Source organism: Schistocerca serialis, chromosome 9, assembly GCF_023864345.2.
Source record: "Schistocerca serialis cubense isolate TAMUIC-IGC-003099 chromosome 9, iqSchSeri2.2, whole genome shotgun sequence".
Classification (NCBI taxonomy): domain Eukaryota; kingdom Metazoa; phylum Arthropoda; class Insecta; order Orthoptera; family Acrididae; genus Schistocerca; species Schistocerca serialis.
Genome location: NC_064646.1, coordinates 341728215 through 341752509, shown reverse-complemented (window position 1 = coordinate 341752509; position 24295 = coordinate 341728215). Strand labels below are relative to the sequence as shown.

Genomic DNA, 24295 nt, shown 5'->3' with positions numbered 1-24295 from the left:
GCTGGATATTTGGCTGAATATTGCCATGATGCATGTAATGTTTAGGTCTGAGTGAGCCCATGGAGATCATGAATGGATGCGTAGGCAGATTCAGGTAAATTTGGGCAGCATTGTTCAAAGAAAAGTGATTGATTGACTTTACTATTTGATTTTTTAAGAAATGTGATCACTGATTACTGCTCATTTCAAATTATCATTTAGGGTTAATACTAAAAATAATTTTTAATTTCAATATAAATTTTAAAAAATGTCATCTGTAAAGAAGAAATTTCCTGCTTAGGAATATTTTTGTATAAACGGTGACAATTTTTCTAACTTGTGTGGCATAGGTAGACTGTTCATTGCCACTTCCTCTGGTGGGTGCATCATACTATGTAGGGAAACGAGCACGCATTCCCATAAGTCTGCAATAGACCGAGTTCATGAAGTGAAAGAAGCACTAACAAGTTCAGGACACAGCTAACTCAGCGGAGAAATACAAGAGTTCCAAATATGTAAGCACTCAAAGACTGGGAAACAAACTGAGTCGAAAACACAGTCAACTTGGTTTTGCAATGATGTGATGCAAACAGCTACAAAGTACAGCAAGTAATTTGCCACGCCATGAGCCTCAACCACAGGCTCAGTGGAAAATAATCTCCAATGGGTGGCAGTACATGACGTGCATATCTTGGCAGTGGCTCCCCTTATGACAGTGGCCCATAGCCACCGCTTGCAGCCATGTTACCTCTGACATTGTCACATCAGTGTTAAATTGGGAATCTAAACCATTATCAGATATAAAAATAAGAAGCCAGCAATTTGCTTGTTGTGTCAAGTTCAAATTTCTTGTGGCAGAGAAGAAAAAACAGCAGGAAAACACCAAAGCCTTAGCTAGGGTTGCCATATGTTGCAGATTTCACCGACAGTCCATGATTTTATGCTCGAAGATGGGTGTCCTGGACGAAGAGGAAAATGTCCGTGAAAAAAGTGGCTAGTAAGTAAAAAAACTTTTTTTAACACAAGTTTTGCCACTGGTGACCGATCAAGTGTTTCATAACTCCTGCAAACTTGACGATAGCCGTTGAAACCTGTGCTGATATTCCGTGTCACTTCAGAATCACTCTGCTATTTTCAGAACAGACTGTGGAAGCAGTGCAATAATTGATTCTTTGTGATTGTTTCAGTTTTCCACTGTTGGTTTACAACGTTTCTGCTGTAATATTCTTTGGTCGTGTAAAGTTAACATTCAGCAGTGCAAAGTGTACTTCTGGTGGTGTTATTGCACAGAATTTAAAATGTCAAAATGAAAAGTACATTTTCGAGAAGAATATATTGATGCATTTCCAAGTATTAAATGTGGAAATATGACTGGTTTAAAGCATAAAACGAAAGATATGTATCAATTGTAGCAGCATGATCGTGTACATGTTAATAATTTGTGTTCCGTGCTTTAATTAAAATGTTATTTAATGTCAATTGCAATTAATTTTCTTCATCATTGACTACTCCTTTATAGACGCCATTAACGCTTGGATTAATTTTCCTTGTTAATTACAACTTCTTTGCTGACAGAATTACTGTTTGAATTATGGTTATTATGAAGATTTGGCTGACGTGCAGAAAGGTGAAAGGGCATTGTGTGATTCCAGGTTTCAGCCACATCTTCATAATTACCACTGTAAAGTAATGGTGAAGATTCAACTGAAATGCAAACCAATGGTCACTCGCACAACATATCGGTCCATGTTTCAACCACATCCTTATAATCACCGAATTTTGTCCTTGATTTTCGTCCTTGGATTATGGCAACCCTAGCCTTGGCTTGTCTTTTTCTTTTATTTTGGATTGGTTTATTACACTGATTAACAAGGTCTATAGATAAAATGGCAAATATCATTAGTAGGTTCCTATTTATTGAAAACTTGGTTTAAATAAACTTGCCTGGGATGCACAGATATATTCGTGAAATATAGAAAACCATTTAAAGTAATAGAAAATATCTAACCTTTCCTTCTTCCAAGCAACTGATAAAGCTATAGCTGCTGGTGTGCCTACACTGTCTTTTAGACATCCCCAGTACAAGTTTGTCTTCAATGTCAACAGGAAAGCAACTGATTATCTCACAGTCATCTGAAAGGAAAGAAACTAGTTTGGGATGTACACAACACAAAAACCAAAAGAGAGCATAACCTAATACCAGGAATGATCGCACTTCATGATGAGCCATCATCTATTATAGAAAAGAACAGATTTACAGGATTCCTGGAATGGGCTTTATTCCATTATGAAATGCCAAGCCATACTACATTTTCCAAAACATTGTTCCTTACATCTACGGCAGAAGTTATGAAAAAATCAAAAGAAATTTTTCAGTTGTTCTAGTAGGTTTTGTAGCTTCTGATATAGGGACTTGGTTCCATAATAATGTAATCATGAGTTTCACAGCTTGTTGGTCATCTCCTGATTTCTGGCTGGAACACAAAGTTCTTGCTACGAACAGTTGTCTAGGTTCTCAGACTGGAGAAAATATGGCAATAGGGCTTTATTACTATTGCAGATCACTAGGATATTGACCAAAGCAACATACATTTATTCATTGATGACTGTGGCTCGAACATGGTAAACAGTGTTTATGTGGCTGAGTATGATTCTGCTGCATGTACCAGTTGTTTGCTTCAGAGGGTTGTAACTGAGTCACTGAAGGTCCAGCCTACACTAGTAGCAACAGTTACTACTTGTAGGCATTTCTTAACCCACTTCAATCATTCAAGATCAGAAAAAAAAAAAACTGTTGGCAATTCAAAAGAACTAAATTTACAAAAGCAGTTGGTGCAAGGTATCAGTGCAAGGTGGAATTCCACCTTTTATATGGTAAAGCACTTGTTAGAACAAAAACAGGCTATGTCACTCACTGTATAGTCACTAACTTCATGTCTTATCACTGGCTTCTGATGGAGCAGTGCATTAAATTATTGAAGCCCTTTGAAGACATAAGTTTCATTCTCTCCTGTATACCTGAAGCAATACCACACATTGTGGCATATTTACATAAAGATGAGGCAGTATAGAGAATCCCTGATTTACCACACATAAGAGCCTCATTGAAAGCTGTAAAGTCATTTCAGTGTCTTAAATGAAGATCCAAAGTACTTGATTACAAACTTTCTAGATCCAAGCTATTTGGTTGTCACTGAAGCTGAAAGAACTTGTCAGAAGATCCTACTGGAATTTTTCAAGAATCTTCCACCAGCAGTACTTCATCCCTAATACCTGCTGAAGTAGATGAAACGAGACTGACTCAACTGAGACTTGCAAAGTTCACAATACATTTTGGGATTGCTTCAATGAAGTCGTAAATGAAAAAAATTATTTAAAGACAGTTCAAATCAATCACAGTAACCACAATCCGTCCCTAGTTCAGTACGAGTACTAATTTAATTTTTATTAAAATGAATAATAAACAATGTTTTGATTTGAAGATATTGTGGTTTTCTTTGTGTCTAGAGTATCTTACATGTGAATTAATAAACTAGATTTTTTTAAAATTGATGTAATTTACTGAAAATCCAGTATCCTCTGGATACTGACCTGTTATTCAGTACCTGGTTGGATTACCAGATAGTTGCTGCATATCCATTTTATATCTAGTTTTGGCATACTGTGTTGAAGTTGTTTGTATGGTGAAGTAAATGAACAGCTTATTTAAACTTTTTATGTGCAAGAGCTTTCTGTTGTTTTCTCCTCACGCACCAGTTAAGCATTAGAACACATGCATGCAAATTACATGTGTATTAAGACACAACATTGGAAACTTCACACCATGTACATAATTAATCAAATTTATTTCTTCTTTTTGGATCATTTATACCTGCTTCAGTGTTGCAAAAACTGTGAGCTTAGGATACAAAAATGAGTAGCTTTTGATTTATTCCTCCCTGAGACTTGAACAAAGCCACCAGAAAAAGACAATTAAGGGACAAGGCAACAAGCACACTGGTATCACAATGCATCAGTGTGTTCAAGATGTGTGTCCCCTGCAGCAATGTGCCAGTATTAGAATTTGACAGTGGCTGAAAAGATATCATCCACTGACACTAATTAATATGTAACAACCAATTCTACTACCAACACATGAAGATTATAATTTGATTATTATAATAAATGACGAGAAATATTAATTACAAACTGTTAAACATTTTCCATGCATAAATGAAAGCCAACTGTTAATTTACTTTCTTTTGTCTTGCAAACTCATAAAATATTGTTCTCAAAATGTACACTAACCTTTGACAATGCACCTGTCTGGCGGCTAAGGTGGAATGAAAGGTCAAGACGATGTAGATGAAGGAATACATTGCGTGCCAATTTGCGTATTGAATGCTGGGCCACTTTTGCAAAGACAGCATTACGCAATTCACTGAATCCAGCTGCTCCTGCCCTTGCAATACCATCTGAAACAATTAGTGCATTTGCAACACTTTAAAAGTGTAAAGAGAAGGTTCAATCAGAAAACTGAAAAAGCTAAAGTGCTTAATACACATAATAAAAAATACTGAAATTTCCAATCAGTTCCATGAAGTTAAACATAAAAAATATGATACTTTAGTTTTGAAGTGACTTCCCAATAGCAAATTAAATATTCACTGGCAGAAAACAAAACACTAACTAATACAAAAGTCCTCACAGAAGAAAAAGGTACAACAAACACCACCTGTGATGGAAACAAAATACAAATATCAAAACCTCTCCCAAAAAGGAAAAAACTACTTCTCTTAATGGCTGAAACTCTCCATAAAAACTGAATTTTTGTAAGTGTAGGGAATCTGAAAGTAGAGTTGAAGGCTAAGGGAGGTAACAGCTCAAGAAAGGCAGCAGTCAATTACCATATATTAACTGCAACCACATGTATAAAGTTTACTCACTCGCATTGCATGATATACTCCAACCAAATGAACAGTGGGCCTGGAAGGACAATGCTGTATTTGAGAACTATTTTAAGTCCTCTAGGTACAGCACATCTTTGATTGTTATTGATTTGTGTTTGCATTAAATGGGGTGGCATAAATCTTCAGACACTGGACTTCTATGTTGGGTTCAAATCTCTATCATAGTGCATAGGTTTAGCTTCACTAAATCATTTCAGACAAATGCTGGGGCCACTGCTTCTAAAAGTTCACAGTTATTTTGCCTATCCTTGACCATCTCAGCCATGACATAAAATTCTAATATATTCTAAACATTATTCCTTTTCTTTAATTTCTTCTGAGATAAAAATGATAACACTGTCAAACAGTGGTTTATACTTGGTACTGCATATTCATACAAAAAAAAAAAGAGTTAACAGCAAAGGAATGTCAACATTGCATAATCTTAATGAGAATATGCTATTCATTCCAAGACAAATTGCCTAATTTATGAACATTTTCCTGCTCAACCATCATCATGGATTTCAGTGAAATTTTGTGAGAATATTCGCCCTTGTCCCCAATTAACAAAGGTAAAGTTTAATATTCGTCAAAGTAATACTGGCAGATATATAGTCACTTATTTGACTTCATACATGACAGTGTGGAGCAAGATTGAATTTCTGGCAAATGAGCTGTTATATCTTGGGCAATATTTTGTTGGCCATCTTTTACAACTTTGTGTGTTCTCTTAAGAATAATAATGGAAGGGATTTTGTGAGCAATATTCAGCCCAAAAATTTGAGGCAAAATCGCCTGAAAAAAAATAAACACCCAAAAAAATATTGACATTTGGGTTCATATATCTCAGTGACTAAAGGTATGACAAATGTGAAACTTAGCTTGTGAGAATGTAACAACATAAAGTTCAGAAATATAGTTTCATTTATGTACCACCTTCCAATACTGAATAAAGTAAGTGAAAAGTTGAAGATTTCGTAAAAAAGGCAAAAAATGTGGTATCTTCGCCCAGATTTTACAAAAATACTGTGTTCTATGAAACTCTCCGAACTTATCTCATTAGAAAGACCATGATTTGAACCACAAACTTGAGCCGCAAAACAAAGTGTATTCGATTATCTAATGCAGACTAACTGTGTTACATAGTTTGAATAAAATTTGCGCATGAAAATAGTAGCACAAAAAAGATTTAAATTTCAAATTCTTATATCTTGTAGGATAAATGCATGCTAAATGTGGAACTTAATATGCAATAAGTCAGCAGCACAAGGATATGGAATACAAAATTTCATTCACCTACTATTTTCCAATAATCTACAAATTAGTCAAAAAGATGTTGAGTTTTTGGAAAAGCTGAAAATAGGGTAGATTTCACACTTCTTTTACAAATAACATTTGCTATTAAAGCTTCAAAACCAGTCTCATTCGAAACAATGTGTTTCAAGCCCCCTCCCCAGAACAGTGTGTTTAATTTCCAACGAAGGCTACAGATGCTACATAAACTGAATAAAACTAGCCACAAAAAATGGGCTGCGAATATAGTTTTAACTTTGGCTTCTTGTATCTTGTTGGTTAAACACATGATAAACATGAAAATTTTGACGTCAACAACAGCTAAGTAACAAAGTTTTCCTATATAAAGTATCGTTCACCCCACTTTTAAATTTTTACACAATCCATTCGAAATTGATTTTTTTATTACAAAAATAGATCAAAATCAATTTGCTTTTAAAAAATCTGGTCTCCATTACTGATCTCAAACTAATCATTGCTGGAAGGAGAACGTTTTCAAGTATTCAGAAAATCACATTCAATTTTCCAATTGCACTAACAATGCCTGAAAATGATGGGTAAATTTGAGGGAAAGTACCATTGCAAAAGCTTACATTGCAGCAACATGTTGCTCCTGTTTCACTGCATGTGGTTTTTATTTTTAAATTGACAAGTAATAATTCATTATATTGCATTGGTCACTTCTCTATTCAAGGACAAGAACCAGCAATCCCATCACCATAGGGGTCACATCTGATATCTGTGCAATACCAGCCATGGGTGAGTTTCTCCATCCAGGTTTGTTTTGTAACTTGGTTTCTTAATTTAGGTTCCAAAGCAGTGTTGTGATAATATCTAATACCAATTTTTATTTTAAGCCTCTCAACATCGCAGTTTACACTTTTCAAACTTTTTCTGGAAATTGATACTATCAGCCAGATGTTGATATTAAATGGACATGGACTGTGGTGATGAGGCATTGTTCTGATACCCAACAAGCATCTTGGCTTTTCGGCCAATGAAATAAATGGGCCTCACCTTGATTGATTGATTCATTGACGGCAGGGGGAGGGGGGGGGGGGGGGGCTAAAGGGCAAAGTCATTAGTCCCGCAGTTCCAAAGTTACAGGGGCAAGAGAGAGGGTATGCTAAAAGTGGATGGATCCACTCAGAGGGGTCAAACTATAAAACGAGAAAGTTTTAACACACACAACAGAAGACATGCAAGGGTAGAATAAATCTAAAAACTGGAAAAAGAGAGGGATAAAAGAGTGGTCTTTGCAGGGGGGAGTGGTCATGTGGCCCCGACCAAGAAAACATAAAGAGATGCCCCAACCACAACCGCCTTGCCCCTACTCCAGGAGTAAAGCGAAACCTCGTATCTGAAAATAAAAATCACTTTCATGGAGGAAACTGAGGACCAGTTCAACTACCCGTGAATTGTCTGCTAATGTTAAAGCTGAGGAATCTGGAAGACCATACTTAGTACAAAGGGCCAAAAGAAGGTGACATTCCACCAATATATGGGACCCCATCAGTCTGGCTCCACAGCCACATTGTGGAGGTGGCTCATGACGCAAGAGAGAACAATGGGTGAGCCTTGTATGATCAATGCGTAGACAGCTTAAGACAATGGACTCCTTCCGAGAGGAGTGGAAAGAAGAGTGCCAAACTGCAGTAGTCTCCTTGATTGTGCGTGGTTTACTACCGGCAACAGTAGCGCACCAGATGTCATTCCACTTTTGGGCAAAGAAAAATTTGATGATCTGCATATCTGCAGAGCTGGAACCATGAAAGGGAATGGTCAGTATCTGCTTCTCTAGCCAAACAGTCAGCTAGTTCATTCCCTGGGTTGCCCATATGACTCGAGACCCAGAGAAAGACAACTGAGCAGGCAGCATGGCCAAGAGCAGAGAGGAGGTCATGGATAGCGGAGACCAAAGCGTGACAAGAGTAGCATCAGTCTATAGCCTGCAGGCTGTTCATCGAGTCAGTACACATTAAAACACTTTGGAGGGAGGCCTGAATAACAATATGGAGAACCCTGTTAATGGCCAGCAGCTCTGCGACATGATCTCAGTAATAAATGGTGTTCTAAGGCAGTAGGAAATGTGAAAGCACATCCCACTCATCTATCATCTTAGAACCATCAGAAGACAGTAGCACCCTGGAACTCTGCAAGGATGGAATGTACAAGATGCTGGAAGACCATAGAGGCAACACAGACCTTAGGACTCTAACAGGTTGGTCCTAATCCATGGTCTAGGCACCATCCAAGGCAGCGGTGTGGGCGAAATACATAGGGTACATTCCAGTGAGTAGAGATTGAGATCCTGGCAGAGGTAAATGGGACACATGCCATCCAGCAACCCCACACTGGGGCAGGTATCAGGAGGGAGACATTCCTCATTTGCAAAGAAGACAGGGTACAAGGGATGGTCAGGGAATCGTTGAATGGTTTTTTTTTTTTGGTCAGTCTACTGACTGGTTTGATGCGGCCCGCCACGAATTCCTTTCCTGTGCTAACCTCTTCATCTCAGAGTAGCACTTGCAACCTACGTCCTCAATTATTTGCTTGACGTATTCTAATCTCTGTCTTCCTCTACAATTTTTGCCCTCTACAGCTCCCTCTAGTACCATGGAAGTCATTCCCTCATGTCTTAGAAGATGTCCTATCATCCTGTCCCCCTTATCAGTGTTTTCCACATATTCCTTTCCTCTCCGATTCTGCGTAGAACCTCCTCATTCCTTACCTTATCAGTCCACCTAATTTTCAACATTTGTCTATAGCACCACATCTCAAATGCTTCGATTCTCTTCTGTTCCGGTTTTCCCACAGTCCATGTTTCACTACCATACAACACTGTACTCCAGACGTACATCCTCAGAAATGGTAATTGCATAAGAAACCAGGAGTTGACTCTGTCGTACTTATAGAGGGCAAATCCCCACTTCAGCAAGGAGATTGTCAACAGGACTAGAGCAAAAGGCACCAATAGCCAGATGCACCACCCAATGCTGAACAGGGTAAAGTATTTTCAGAGTGGAAGGAGCTGCTGAGCCATAAACCCGACTACAATAATCTAATCTGGACAAAAAAAAGCACAGTAAAGATGGAGAAGAGTATCACAATCTGCACACCAATATGTGTAGGGCAGGAGGCGGAGAGTGTTAGGCTTCCGCATGCATGTGGTCTTCAGGTGGCAAATATGGGGCAGCCAGGTCAGCTTTTTATCAAATATAAGGCACAAGAAATAGGACTGTGCTACAACATCTAGGCGCTGGTCACCTAAATAAAGTTCTGGATTGGGGTGTCCTGTGGGTCGATGGCAGAAATGCATAACCCACATTTTGGAGGGAGAAAACTGGAAGCCATGAGAGAGACCCCCATTCAGAGGCCTGTCAGACAGCACCTTAAAGTCAGTGCTCAGCAGATGGTATTAAGTGGGAGCTGAAACAGACACAAAAATCATCGACGTTCAATGCTCGGGTAACCACAGGCCAATTGATGGCTAAGAGGAAGAATGTGACACTTAAACACAGAACCCTGTGGGATACCGTTCTCCTGAATCCGAAAGGTGCTGAGTGAAGTGACAACTCGAACCCGGAATAGCCAGTGGGATAAAAACTCGCGGATAAAAATCAGAAGGGGTCCCCAATCATGGAGGGTAACTAAAATGTGATGGTGCCAAGTAATGTTGTATGCCTCATGTAGGTCAAAGGACCACAACAATGTGCCAGCAGTGAGTAAAAGTCTGTTGGATTGCTGTTTCCAACCTGAATAAATGGCCATTTGGAGATCGTCCTTCCCGGAAGCCACACTGGTACGGGGACAAAACGCCCAGAGATTCTAGGACACAACATAACTGCAAGCTAACCATCCTCTTGAGCAGTTTACAAAGTATGTTGGTCACACTAATCAGGCAGTAGCTGCAGAGAGACGTTGGGTTTTTTCCCAGCCTTAAGGAAGGGGATAAGTATATTGTCACACCACTGCAAGGGGAAGGTAACCCTGAGCCAAATGTGGTTGAAGACCCTGAGTAGATGTTGCCTCTGGGTAACTTCCAAATGTTAGATCATTTGGTTGTGGATGGAATTCAGGCCTGGGGCCGTGTCATGTGAAGAGGTAAGAACCTGGAAGGACTCTCATTTAGTGAAGGGTTCATTATAGGATTCAGCTTGGTGGCGGTAGAAACAGAAGTGGGTCTGTTCAACTCAGCATTTCTGCCGGAGAAAGGTAGCAGGATAGGAAGAGGAGACCAATGCTGTTGCAAGGTGTTCTGTACAGACCAATGGATCAGTACACAGAGCACCCTGGAGGATAAAACTCTGGGCAGTTGATTGTTGCTGGTGGGCTAGAAGGCTACAAAGCTTGGACAAACCTGTGATGAGGCATACATCCCCAGGCAGGAAACATGGTGCTCCCCGCAATCCTTAGCATGGACACACTTAAAAGGGATAATGCTGGTCTATGGATGGTGGTGTTTAAATCTCTGCAGTGCCCATCAACAGTCCTGGATAACGGCTGCTACATCCTTGGTCCACCACGGTACCAGTCAGTGATGAGGACAGCAGCATGAAGAATAGTGGCAGACACACCCTGCATTACCACATCAATGCAATTCGAGAGAGAACTGTAAATGCACAGCTGACATATATAAAGGTCAATTAGACCTACGAAATGCCCAACATAGGGTCTTGTCCGCCTGGCGGAGGCAGGGGAACAATAGAATCACTGGGAAGTGATCACTGTCACGAACATCACCACTGGGTGACCAATGTAGGGAAGTGAGATCAATAGCAATAAAGGTGCCATTAGCAGCACTGAAGTGGGTAGGGGAACTGTCATTTAGGACACACAAATCAAAGTCCGTAATAAGTTGGTCAATTAACAGGCTCCTACCTGTCAAAGTGGCACTCCCCCACAGGGGGTGGTGTGCAATGAAGTCCCCAAGGAGGAGATACAGCGGCAGGAGTTGCTGTAAAGGTACACAGTTCAACGTAAGCAAGTGTCCTACCAGGAGGGAGGTAGACATTGCAAACACTGATTGCTGGGGTCGTTTGCACTCTAACTACTATTGCTTCCAAGTTGGTACAATGGTGGATCCAGCCACTAATGACATCGGTGTGCACCAAGGTGCAGGGCCCCCCAGATGCTATCCCAAGGCCAGCTCGATTCTGACAGAATGCCCAAAACAACAAAACGTAGGAGAGTGGTCATCACGGAAGTGCATTTCTTGAAGAGCAAGACAGAACGCAAAATAAGAGGAAACAACATGTTGTATTTCCGGTACTGGTAGTAGGCTTCCAGCCTGAGACACGCGAGGGGAAGGCGTCCGGTGGGGGGAATGGAGTGGCACTGGAAGGGGTGGGTGTGGAAACTGCAGGGGACAGGGAGAGGAGATGGGGATGGGGCTGAGGTAAGGACAAGGTAGGAGGGGGAAAGAATGTATCAGAGGCAAAAGTTGAAGAAAGTGAGAATGGATGGAGTCAATCTATTTCTGGCGAGCCTCAGCATAAGATAGGCAATCCAGGGACTTGGATCTTCTTTCCTCCCTTGTAAGCTGGGCAATCGGGTAAGTGAGGAGAGTGGCGGTCATGACAATTTGCACACACAGGTGGCAGAACACAGATGCTTCCCTCATGGAGTGGGTGTCCACAGTCATCAAACAGAGGGTCCACCATACAGCGGGAAGACATATACCCAAAATGCAAGCACCAAAAGTGCCTCATGGGTGGTGGGACATATGGCTTCAAATCACACCTGTAGCGCATAACCTTCACTGGGAGGGTATCTCCATCAAAAGCCAGAATGAAGGTGCTGCCAGTATCGGTGTGGTTGTCTTTATGGACCTTCGGCATACGTCAAAAAAAATGAATGCCATGTCACTCCCGAACAGCCTGGAGTTCCTCATCAGTTTGCAGGATGAGGTCCCTATGAAAAATCAGTGCTACCTGGACCACATTCAGAGGCTTGTGAGGTGTAATAAACACTGAGACATTGCCAAGATGATCACAAGCATGAAGAGTTGCAGATTGGGTAGCTGAAGCTGTTTCAATCAACAGGGTGCCCAACTGCACCTTACTGAGATACTATTTCACCAAACTTGTCCTCGACATTCTCCACAGAAAACAATGGCTTTGTGGTGGTGAATGTGTCCCCATCCATTCTAGTACAGACGAGGTAGCAGCGAAAGCATTTCATCTCAAGATGGTAAGCCTGGCCCTCCTCCCAGGGTGTAACCTGGGAAGGGAAGGATGTCGGGTCATACAAAGCAACATTCAATGATTCTTTACCATTCAAAGAGATGGCCATTTGAGAACAGCCAGATTTTTCCAGCACGACATGCTTCATGTACCGAGCATCCACCCTATCATGCATACCAATCAGCGGCTCTCCCCATGAGTGCCACCCAGCCACAGCAATGGCCATGTCCATACATGGGGAGGCAACAGCTCATGCATCAGTAGTGTGATCCCTGTGTTGTCATGGGGTTCAATCAGATGGGTACATCACAGACCCACCACAAGGACTGGCTACATGTACTGGTGACCTAGCAGGGCAGAGGGGGAATACAGCAGGGAAGGAAGGGGGAGAGGAATCCACGCCACAGATGCTAGGGAGGGAATTCTTTCCCAAATGGCTCACACTAAAGACGGAAAATTTAGAAGTGGAGGTCAAATCTCATGGGGGACTAAAATGCCAAAAAGGAGGGGAGAGAACAGGCAAAAGGAACAAAATCACATGGAATACAGGGAACCCAGGTGGATAGCCAGGTCATCATAAATCACAACACAGAGAGGGGAAGGAGAAGGCAGCAGGAAGGAGCAAGGATGGGGAGGGAGGGGCACGGTGAAGGAAAAGCAGCCCGGGAAGGAAAAATGAGCTGCAATAGTTTGGTGCCCGTGTGGGTCACGTACAAACTCATGAAAGAACCGTGAGCCCCCTGGGGGCAGAGGAGCCTCACCTTGATGACACAAATTTTATTAGTGCCTCATTTTGCGCCACTGATATGTCAACGTTGCTGTGTTAACAAATTTAAAATAAAAATTGATATTACTTTTTGCTTGCCATGATACTAAAATGTAAACTTTCATGGCCGGAAATATCATGTCCATTATAATTATCCGGGCTGTTATGCCGTGGTCGGTTGATGAATTCTGTGGTGATTCCCAACGTTTTTGCTTGCCACCTATGCAAGATACTCTGACAGATATGAGAATCAGAGATAACGTATTTAGCAAACAGCTTTGTAAGCAGACAGGTATCACAACAATGTTTTGGTACCTAAACTAAGAAACAAAATTACAGGCTTGAGAATCTGGGTGAAGATATCCACCCATGGCTGGTATTTCACATGGCTCTATGGCAACAGAGCTGCCAACTCGTGTTCTCAAACTGGTAGTGACAATGTCACAAAGGATCAATGCAATACAGTGAGATATTCTTGTCAATTTAAAAATAAAAATCACTTGCAACAAAACAGGAGCAACAGGTACAAGTGCATTTCTCCCAATTTGTCCATCACTTTCAGGTACTGTCAGCATACACTGAAAAATAGAACGTGATTTTCAGAATGCTTCAAAACATTCTCTTGCCGTTAGTTTGAAATCCGTTATGGAAGACAGATTTTCTAAAAGCAAATTGAATGTGATCTATTTTATAATTTAAAAAAAATTTTTTTGGAAGTGGGATGTGAATGATATTTTATATAGAAAAACCTTACATTACTAATTTGTTGTATCCCAAGTTTCATGTTTATCAAATGTTAAGTCAACGAGATATAAGAAGCCAAAGTTAAAACTTTATTCGCAGCCTGATTTTTACGGCTAGTTTGATTCAATTACGGAGCGTTGTTAGCCCATTTTGGAAATTAAACCCTCTGCACAGGACAGTGGGGGAGGGGCAGAGAGGGTCTTAAAAACACAGTGATTTGAATTAGATCAGTTTCAAAGCTTTTACAGGAAACTGTATTTGTGAAAGAAGTGTCAAATTTACCCTATTTTCACCTTTTTCCGAAAATAAACACATTTTCGACAAATTTGCAGATGATTGGAAAATATTAGGTGAATGAAATTTTGTACTTCAGTTCCTCGTGCTACCGACAAGTTGTGTATTAAGTTGCATATTCAGTATGCATTTATTCTAAGAGATAAGAATCTGAAGTTTACATCTTCTTGTGGCGCTATTTTCACACCCAATTGTGATTCAAATTATCTAGCATTGTTAGCCTGTAATGGACAATCATACACAATTTTTTGGCAGTTAAAATCATGGTCACTCTAATGAGCCCAGTTTGGAAAGTTTCATATAGCACTGGTTTTTATTTTGCAAAATCAGGTTAAAAATACTGCATTTTTCATCCTATAACAAAATCATCAAATTTTCACTTCATTCATTCAGTTTTGGAAAGTGTTGTACAAATGAAACTTTATATTTGAGAACCTTGTGTGGTTAGGTTACTACATGCCTAGTTTCACATTTTTCATACCTTTATTCTCTGAAATATAAGACTCAAAATTCTGAAATTTTTCGTGCATCAATTTTTTCTGGTGATTTTGTACAAAATTTTCAGGCTGAATATGGTTTGCAAAATTCTTTTCATTATTATTCTGAAGAGAACAAATGATGTCGTACAAGATGGCCAAATTGCATATCTTTCAACAAAATATTGCCCAAGTTATAACAGCTCAAAGTCATCAAAAACTCATGCTTGCTCTGTGCAAAGTCACGCAATGAGTCAAACAAGTGACTATATTTCTAACAGTATTGCTTCAATAAATGTTAAACTTTTATGTGAAAATTTTCACACAAAATTTCAACAAAATTTGTGATGGCCAAGCAGCAGGCAGGCCTAGGTGAGATGACATGGAATAACCCATGAATGAGCTAGACTGGTCTGTGTTTTTGTTTTTGGAAAACACTGAAAAATTTAAACTTTTATGATGCTGCGACACTCCTGGTCATTTCATTCTCTTGACAGAATGGTTTTCCAGTTACCAACACGATATGTTCTGTTATGGAACAATATCCTGTCTACTAAAAAACATTCATATGATGTAGAAAGTGAAGTTTCACATACTGCCAAGAAAAGCAGAAAGATAACCCTACTGAAAATCAACAAACACTTGACACAGAATGTCAGCCGAATATTAAATGACCAGACTCAACTTCCATCTACCATTTTTTTTTTTTTTTTTTTTTACATAAGTTTTCATTACAAATGCTAGATTCAAACTATAAATTCATCTTATTTCTCATCATTGTTAACGGTATCTCTGCATAGAAACTTTGTTTACCCTTTTTTGGTTAATCTAATTACTTCTACGTGAAAAAAACTGTAATGTTTACATACGAAAACACTGTCATTTTTGTATCTTCTGTACAAATATCTGTGCAATTCACACATCATGTTTATCTTTGTTTGTGACTGTCAGTTGTCACCTGAAGATGGCATGTGAAGTCAAAAGCTGATTAATGAGCAAATAAATATAATTTTGTGGGACATTAGGAACTTTTTCCTTTTTTCACATTATCATGTTCTGCCAAATATCGAAGGAAAATTCACTTAATGTCAAACATTTTCATTTAGAGCAGCTATCGCTAAGGGCAAGGGTCACTTTTTAGGTAGAGGAGAATCCTCAAATGCCGTCATTCAAGGGGCTGCTTCTTAGCCAAATCTACTTTCAACTATAATAAACCAATGCACATAAATTTCCTGAGCAACTGGAAGGAAGACAGGTAGGTTGGAGTTTAATTCTCATTGTCATTTAGATCATTACAGATGTAGCATTAACTCAGTTGGACAAGTATGAAGAAGAAAATAAGATGAGGCCTTGTTGAAGAAACAATGTCAGAAATTAACTGAAGCTTTTGAGGGAACGACAGAATACCTGAATCAAAATGAGCATAAGAAGGTTTGACCTCTGCTCCTCCAAAATAAGAGTCCACCATCTTCCTACAAAACCAATTCACTTCATCTGCTGCAACTGAATACTAAATAAAATGTGACAATGATAGCTTCTCTACCTCTTATTTCAGTTGTACATTGATGAAACTTGAAACAATATACTGGACACTGCTATAATGCCTTAAATGTATGACAAGGACTAGGATTCAAAGCTTGATAAAATTTCAGTGGACACTATTATAAAGACTATATGATTTTCCTTCCTCTGAATATCTTGGTTAACAAGATGTGGTGTTTATTCTCTATAATGCCATGTGATCAAGATCATTTCCATGAAGGGACCATATGATAAGAATAATCTATCATGTCTCGTGCAAGGCACAGCCTGAATCATGCCACAGTGTTTGCACTGTTGATCTATGAAATAATATATGTTTATGCAGTGTTGAAAATTTGGCTGGGATACATACATAACCCAACATAAAATTTAATGGCCAAATGATGAAATTCATTTAAGATCCATAAGATGTTATCATCCTGTAGTAATTTTCAGGTGGAATAATAAATGAAACACCACTGATAGCACAAAAAGTACTTTGGGTAAAGCAAAACTGAACAACACACAAGGTGAAATTCTTGTCCAGTTTTTCTTTCCAAGGTCAGAAAGAAACAAGAGCTGCAGAATCAAAAAGACGGTTAAGTGTTAACTTTGCACTGGTATACAACTACCAGAATGAGCACTATGCTTGGTTGGGCTTAACTCACTGAGCAAGCTGGGTTTCATAACGGATTTAGTACAGTTGACCACATCCTCATCTACATAAGAAATTAGTAGAAAAAATGAGTACCATTACCTCTTTGCCTTGCCTTTATAGACTTTGAAAAGGCATTTGATTACATAAGTGACCTAGCTGTATTTGAGGCTCTAACAGAAAAAGAAGTCTAACAGGGTTGTACTAAAATTTTATATAACCTGTACAAAACCTCCATAATGTTTGTGAATGTCACTGAAGGAACCAATGAATATCACATTGAAAAGGGTGTACAACAAGATGATACTACATCTTCAAAACTATTTCCAGTAGTCCTACAAAATACAATATCTATACTGCATTGGAAAACAAAGGGAATTCAAATTCTGGGAAAGATTAAACATCCTATGATCTGCTGCTGATACTGTTCTATTTGAAAATAATACAGAAGAACTCCAAATATTAATTAGCAAACTTAAGCTGGTTTGCTCTGAAGTCTATCTAAAATGATGACCGGACAAAACGAGCAATCGTCACGAATAAATGTACGTCGGAGAAAAATGTACGCATTGGAAGTACAAAATTACAATGGGTCGCAGGATATATCTGCCTGGGTCAACTTCTAAATATGAAGAGAGACTTAAAACCACAAATATTTTGATATATTAAGTTGGCTGGCAGGCTTACAGAAGACGCTCTTCAGTTTTCAAGTCCAAGATGTCAGCCGAGATGAAGACAACAGTTTCTGACCAATGTATACTACCAGTCATAACATGTGCCTGTAAGAGAGGGACGTTAAGCAAGTTCATTGTCAGGAAACTCATAGTAGCTCAAAGAGAAACGGAAGGCTCAATTTTGGTTTACACAAAGAAAGATAAAAAGAAAGCAGTAGATACACAACATGTAAGAAATATGTCAGCGACATGATGGAAAGAGTAAGCACCTGGAAGTGTTAGCAGGCTGGTCACACCACTTTAAGAAAGGATGGCAGGTGGTCAAAACAAACACTACACTGGAGCTTGATTCAGCAAAAAAAAAAAAAAAGGGGCAGAGGAAGACCATTGGACAGATGGGACAGACTTACGAAAGACAGCTGGATACAAATGGCAATGGGAAACTGAATTTGCACAAACGAAAGAACATGCTGGGATGCTACACTGTGTGCCGACCCATACGCCACATCAAATGACTGGTTTGGCTGATGATTATGAACGATAATGAACCACATTCAAGACATTTGAAAATTAAATACGATTCCACTTTTTGATACTCACATCCAATGAGGAGAGCAGTGACATATGTGAGGACAGTACTCTCTGCTGATGCAAGAGTCAGCGCAGGCTCAGCAGCTGTGGCATTCAGTTCATCCACAGCCCACTTGAATGTGAAGGGAACAAATACATTGAGCAGCTTGGCACCAGCTAGTAGGCCCAATGCTACAAGCACTCGCTTGCGAATAGCAGCATCCTCCTACAGGTAGAAGACACCTACATTTAGACTAACATACTTTTTATTGGAACAGTACACAAAAAAATAAACCACATAATTTAGAACTATAAATACATACAATAAAAAGTAAGAAAAATAATTATCTAATGCTTCCTTTGAAAAGTTAATAAACACGAATTTCATAATCTTGAATACACATTTGATCACACATTCGTAAACTACTTACACAATGTCACACATTGTTTCACATTTCTTACATATCACCATTTAAGGCTTCAATCTAGCACCATCTTTGCTGCATCTCTCTGCACTAATCTATCATAGTTAGTGTCTTCATTTCTGAATAGCTACTACATCCCACATCCACTTAAAACTGTTTACTGTGTTCACATCACCAACTCCCTCTACAATTTGTGCACCCTACACTTCTCTCCATTATCAAATTATCTGTTAGTTGATGCCACATGATGTGTCCTATAAAAACCTATCCCTTCTTTTACTCAAGTCTGGCCATAAAGTTGTATTATCCACAATTTGTGTAAGTAACTCCCCATTAGTATTCATATCTACTCATCTAACCTTGGCAACTACTGAAGCTATTATAGGAACATACAGCAAGCAAAGACCTCAAAGCAGGAGGAGAAATGCCAATATTTGGAGAAATGGATGGTTCCGAAGGAAGAGCTCCCTCAGATGTGGACAACACAGCGGCCTCTCAAAGATTACAATGTCTTACTATGAGATACTAGGCCAACTATCACAATTGGTGTCTTCCTGGGGAGTCAGTTTTGGAAATATGGTGCTGTGCAGACTAACAACCATGTACTACAGTGTTGTCCCTTTCCAGTCACATGCACCACGAGACACCCGATGAGGGTAACACCGAATGCACTAGATGTGGCAAATTCCTGGTCAACCGATGTATAAACTAATGTTAATGATCGGTTTCCTAGTGTTCATTATATACTTTGGACTTCTGACATGATAATAAATATATAAATCTACCGCTTTTTCTGCAACCCAATGTTTCAAAACCTTCTATTACCTCCTGGTTTGTACTGTCTATAATCCATGTTTCACTTGCAGATAAACATGTTCTCCAAACAAATATTTCAGAGAAAATAACAACTCATAATGTTACTGTATTTCTACTTTTGGGAAAAGCTTCTCTTGCTAATGTCAGACCTCTCTACTTTTGTCAACAATGGCTATTTTCAAGCCCATATACGAAAAACCATTACAACTCTTTGTACCTCATTACCTAAATAATTCATTGAACACCATTCAACTTAATGTGACTGCAGTATATTTTATTGTAATTATACTCGACTTAATCACTTTACAAGACACTGTCTATTCGGACCAACCGAGCTTCCCAATTCTTTGCCATTTCCGACAATTACAACGTTTTTGACAAAAAGAGTTTTTATTTCTTCGGCTATTTGGTTTTGTAATTGCTTGCTGTGTATATAGTTTGAGCAACATGAGGGATAGGTTACCTCTCAATACCTTCTTAAATACTACCTCTCTCTCATTTCATGTGACTTGTATAAATGCTGTCTGGTTACAACAAATGTAAATGCAGATTAGCCTATTTTCAATCTAAGATAAACTGTTAAGACCAGTATTGTCTCACATGTTCCTATAATTCTATGGGGGCCACACTAATCTTCCCTTGGGCTGGCTTATACCTTGTAGAGCTAGCTTACAATAAAATACTGACTCATTTAACTAAGTAAAACCTGTTAACTGCCAGTCAGCGTGAACCACTAAAGGGTTCTCCTCTGAGAATCGAATCCAATCCAATCCAATACAGTACAATACAATACATCACAAATAAAATGCTGGCAGTGCTAAACAAGAAAAAATATCATGGCTCTGTAAACTTCCTTGGCATAGTAATTGATGATATTCATATCGGGTCTCCAGCCAGAACATATCATCATCCAGACACAAAATTTCATATTCAGGTGAGTAAGCCGCTGCACTAACTCATGCAAATTGAAATCAAACTGCAGCAGTGGCTACTTTATGCACTGCCTGCAGATCCACTGCACATGCGCGAACCCTAGATCTAGCACAAAGCCTGACAGCGCACCAGTGGTGAAAACTCGTGAACAATAAATCGATATCATACACTGTTGACACCTTTTGATGACCGAAACAAAGACCATTGTTTTTTGAAGAAAAGTTCATTATCTGACAATGTCCTTAAAAAACTTTGACCTGGTGCTGCAGTCCCACCGAGACTATACAGCTTGCCTAAGGTACACAAGCAAGGGGTTCCTCTTCAGCCTGTTGTTCGCAATTTGGGTGCTCCTATTCACAACTTGACCAAATATTTAGCATCCATTCTCAGTCCCCATGTCAGAATATGTGAACATCGTACTTCTAATTCTCTGGTTTTTACTCACTGTTTGAAATCTGTGTCTCAGACCCAAGGATTTGATCATTAGTTTTGATGTGTCACTTTTTACCAGAGTTCCTCTTCAAAGATCCTTTGCAGTTAATTGGCGAAAAATTGGATGAAGAAAAAACTAAGCTTTGTTACCAAGCATTGACACAATTTATTTTTTATTTAATGACAAATACTTTGAACAAACTGGCTGAGTGGCTACGAGGAGTCCATTATTGCCCATAGTTGCCAATTTGTTTACGGAAGATTTTGAGGACACGGCACTGAAGACAGTGTTCTTAAAACCAACATGTTTTTGGAGATACGTCAACAATACCTTAATGGTATCGCCGCATAGGTGGAATGCTCTGGATCATACCTAGATCATTTTAATTGTCTGCCTCCCAATATTAAGTTCTCAATGGAAGTTGAAAAGGATGGAAGTCTTTCTCTACTGAAGGAATGATGGGACATTAGGACACAGTTTATCGTTAAGTCCACACATACAGACCAATACCTTTATGCATCAAGTTGTCATCCACTGTACAAGAATAAAGACGTTCTATGTATATTGGTAAAAAGAGCTTATGCCATCTCAGATGCAGATAGTTTGACACAAGAACTGGATCATCTACAAACAGTGTTCAAGCAGAATAGTTATAACGACAGTCAGATCTGCCGTGCTCTACAGACTGGACCCTCACGGAAACCAACAGAAGACACAAGCAAATCAGTTGCGTTCCTACCTTTCATGAGAACCGTATCTTTAAAAATAGTAAGAATTTTAGAAATATTTGATACCAAAAGTGTATTCTATCTGCCAGCTAAGACCAGTGTGCTGCTTGGTACAGTGGAGGATGATTTGGGTTTGAAGAAGCCCAGTAGCACAAAATTCCCTGCCATTGTGGGAAAGCCTATATTGGACAAACAATTTGTACGGTCCATGATCAATGCCTGGGGCACCAGCACCACACACATTTATTTCAGCCAGAAAAAAATCTGCAGTTGCGGAACATTGTCTTACTGAAGGACATAAAATGTTGTATGATGAGAGACAAGTGGTTTCCCCTGCATCATGTTATTGGAACTGTGTAGTGAAAGAAGCTTTTTAAATCTGGCTATCTGATGATATATAAACAGACATAATGGACATCCTTTAAGTAAGAGTTGGAATCCTGTTTTGTTTGACATTAAAAAGAGTCTTTATTTTGTTTATAAAAAGGTGTCAACAGTGTTTGATATCAATTTATCGTTTCTGTGAGTTTTCAGCACTGGTGTGCTGTCGTCTTTGCACTGGAGGACAGTTACGTTCGTGCATGTGCGGTGAACATACAGGCGACGTATGATGGAGCTGCTGCTGTGGTTTGATTTCATTTCCAGTGAGTTAGTGTGATGGCGGCAAAAGGGGACTGCCAAAATATTGTGTCAAGATGACATTATGTTCCAGATAAGAGCTGATGTGAATATCAAGAAAAAATATCCACTTGCATATTGTGTGATTTTGTCAAAGCTTTAATTGTATAGATCACAAAATCCTAGATGGCAGACTAAAATGTTATAGCATTAATGGCAACCCTCTTCAAGGATGGAATCTTACCTTCATAACAGAAAGCACTGGGTCTCTTTACCACGCTGTGTCCCAGACATGAAATTAACCACAGTGTGTGTGTGTGTGTGTGTGTGTGTGTGTGTGTGTGTGTGTGTTGGGGGGATATGGTATGATAAGTGCCCCAATGATCAGTAGTGGATCCACTCCTGTTACTAACCAACATAAATGGTCTTTCAATGACTTTAAAGAGCTGATCAAAAACTGCAATGCCTATTGTTCAAGGGACCAACTCAGTCCTAGAAGAAACTTCAGATGAGGACTGAACACACCTACAAGAGGTTCACAGCTAATAGTGTAATTTTAATTTCACAAAGACTCGTGGAATGCTATTGCTACTAAGTTAAACTGGCCAGCTTGCACCAAAAGTAAACAATGTTCATTTATTAGATGAAACACTGCAAGAAATTTCTTGTGCTCTAGTTGGAGAATTTAAAATGGAATCAACTTGCACACTAATCGAGAAAACCAGCACGCATCTCTTATGTGTTGACCTAAAGACACAGGTGTCGGTTCATTTTGCATATCTTCAGTCCTTGTTGTCTTACGCATTTGTCTGCTACGGCAAAGCACTTAAAGTAAACAAAGTGTTCATTTAGTAGACGTGAGCAACAGAGTAAAATAGATAATGGTACATATTGTAGAAGCCTGTTTTAAGTTCCCTGGAATTTTACATTCACTTCTCACCACATTTACTCCTTAGTGGCTTTTGTTACAGACAATAAACATCCCTTTCAACTGTACTGTGATCCCCCACAATAACAGTACGAGATACAGAATAAATTTTAGTGTAAACTCTGCCCCTTGTCTACGGTTCTGAGTGTGACACGACATTTTTATTAAATAACATGTCCAATCCCCAGGTTTGCATGACAGCAAAAGAATAAAGCTGAATAAACACACACAGTGTAGCAAACAGAAAAGTCACTTCAAATACTACGGAATAGAAGAAATTTAAAAAATCTAAACTGAAAAAGGAAGTTAGAGATTACACTTTTGTTATCCACATCAAAGCAGACAGCAGTGGCAAATACAACTGTGTTCAAGTCAAATAGGACATGGCAATAAAATACCGCTATTCATTGCTTGTAACCACTGAATGTGATCATCCAACAGCGAGATAGATGACTTTGTAGCGGGTCTGCCACCTCCATGTTAACAATCCACTGACAGTGTCCGACAAACTGTGAGAATGGTGTTCAGCACCAGCTTGCATGGACAACACGACGATTTTAACTGTGTGCGTTTTATCACTTGTGTGGATTTTCACACCTGTGTGCATTTTACTGATTGGATTTTTATCAAGACATGTACATGCGGAAAGTGCCTTTTATGCTTTGACTTCATGTAATGAGACATGACAGTTTTATAGTAAGTTCCAGAAAGTACATGGAATACTGCATACTTTATTTGAGGTATGTCCACAAAGTAAGTTCTGTTTCGTTATATAAAACAAATGTGTACAGACACAGAAAAAATATTTATTGTACAGAAATCTACAACTGTTAACCTACTTTTCTACATAGCTTCCAAAATTTTGTACGCACTTGTCATAGCGTGGCACAAGTTTTTGTATGCCTTCTTCACAGCAGGTTGCCACCTGTGTATTCAATCATGTGGTAACACGTTCTTTCAGCTCATCATCACCGTTGAAGTGTTGACCACCAAAGACAGATTTTAGGTGTAAGAAGAGATGAAAGTCGCTAGGAGCGAGGTCCGGGCTGTATGACGGAGGATGATCAAACGCGTACCAGTGAAATTGCCGTAAGAGTTGTTTCGTTACATTCACTGTGTGAGGTAGGCCATTATCGTGGAAAAAAACAATACCTTTTGACAGTAATGCTCGGCGCTTGTTCTGTATAGCACGGCACAATTTCTTAATGGTCTCACAGTAACTATGTGCATTGATTGTATGGCCTCGTGGTAAGAAATCAATCAGCAAAATGCCTTTTCTGTCCCAAAAAATGGTGCACATGAAGTTGAGGTGTCAAGATTTGTTTAGGC

The 24295-nt window shown here is 39.3% G+C and overlaps 1 protein-coding gene across 2 annotated transcripts in view; it reads right to left on the bottom strand.

The window, feature by feature from the left end:
- The window catches only part of LOC126418497 (iron-sulfur clusters transporter ABCB7, mitochondrial), a 74489-nt gene that overhangs the window by 31202 nt on the left and 18992 nt on the right, over positions 1-24295 (bottom strand). For both annotated transcript variants that reach the window (XM_050085282.1, XM_050085283.1), the window contains exons 3-4: positions 18116-18311; positions 4267-4433 (exon numbers count right to left, since the gene is read on the bottom strand). In XM_050085282.1, coding sequence (XP_049941239.1) covers positions 4267-4433; positions 18116-18311 — 363 coding nt within the window. The remainder of the gene's footprint in view (positions 1-4266; positions 4434-18115; positions 18312-24295) is intronic.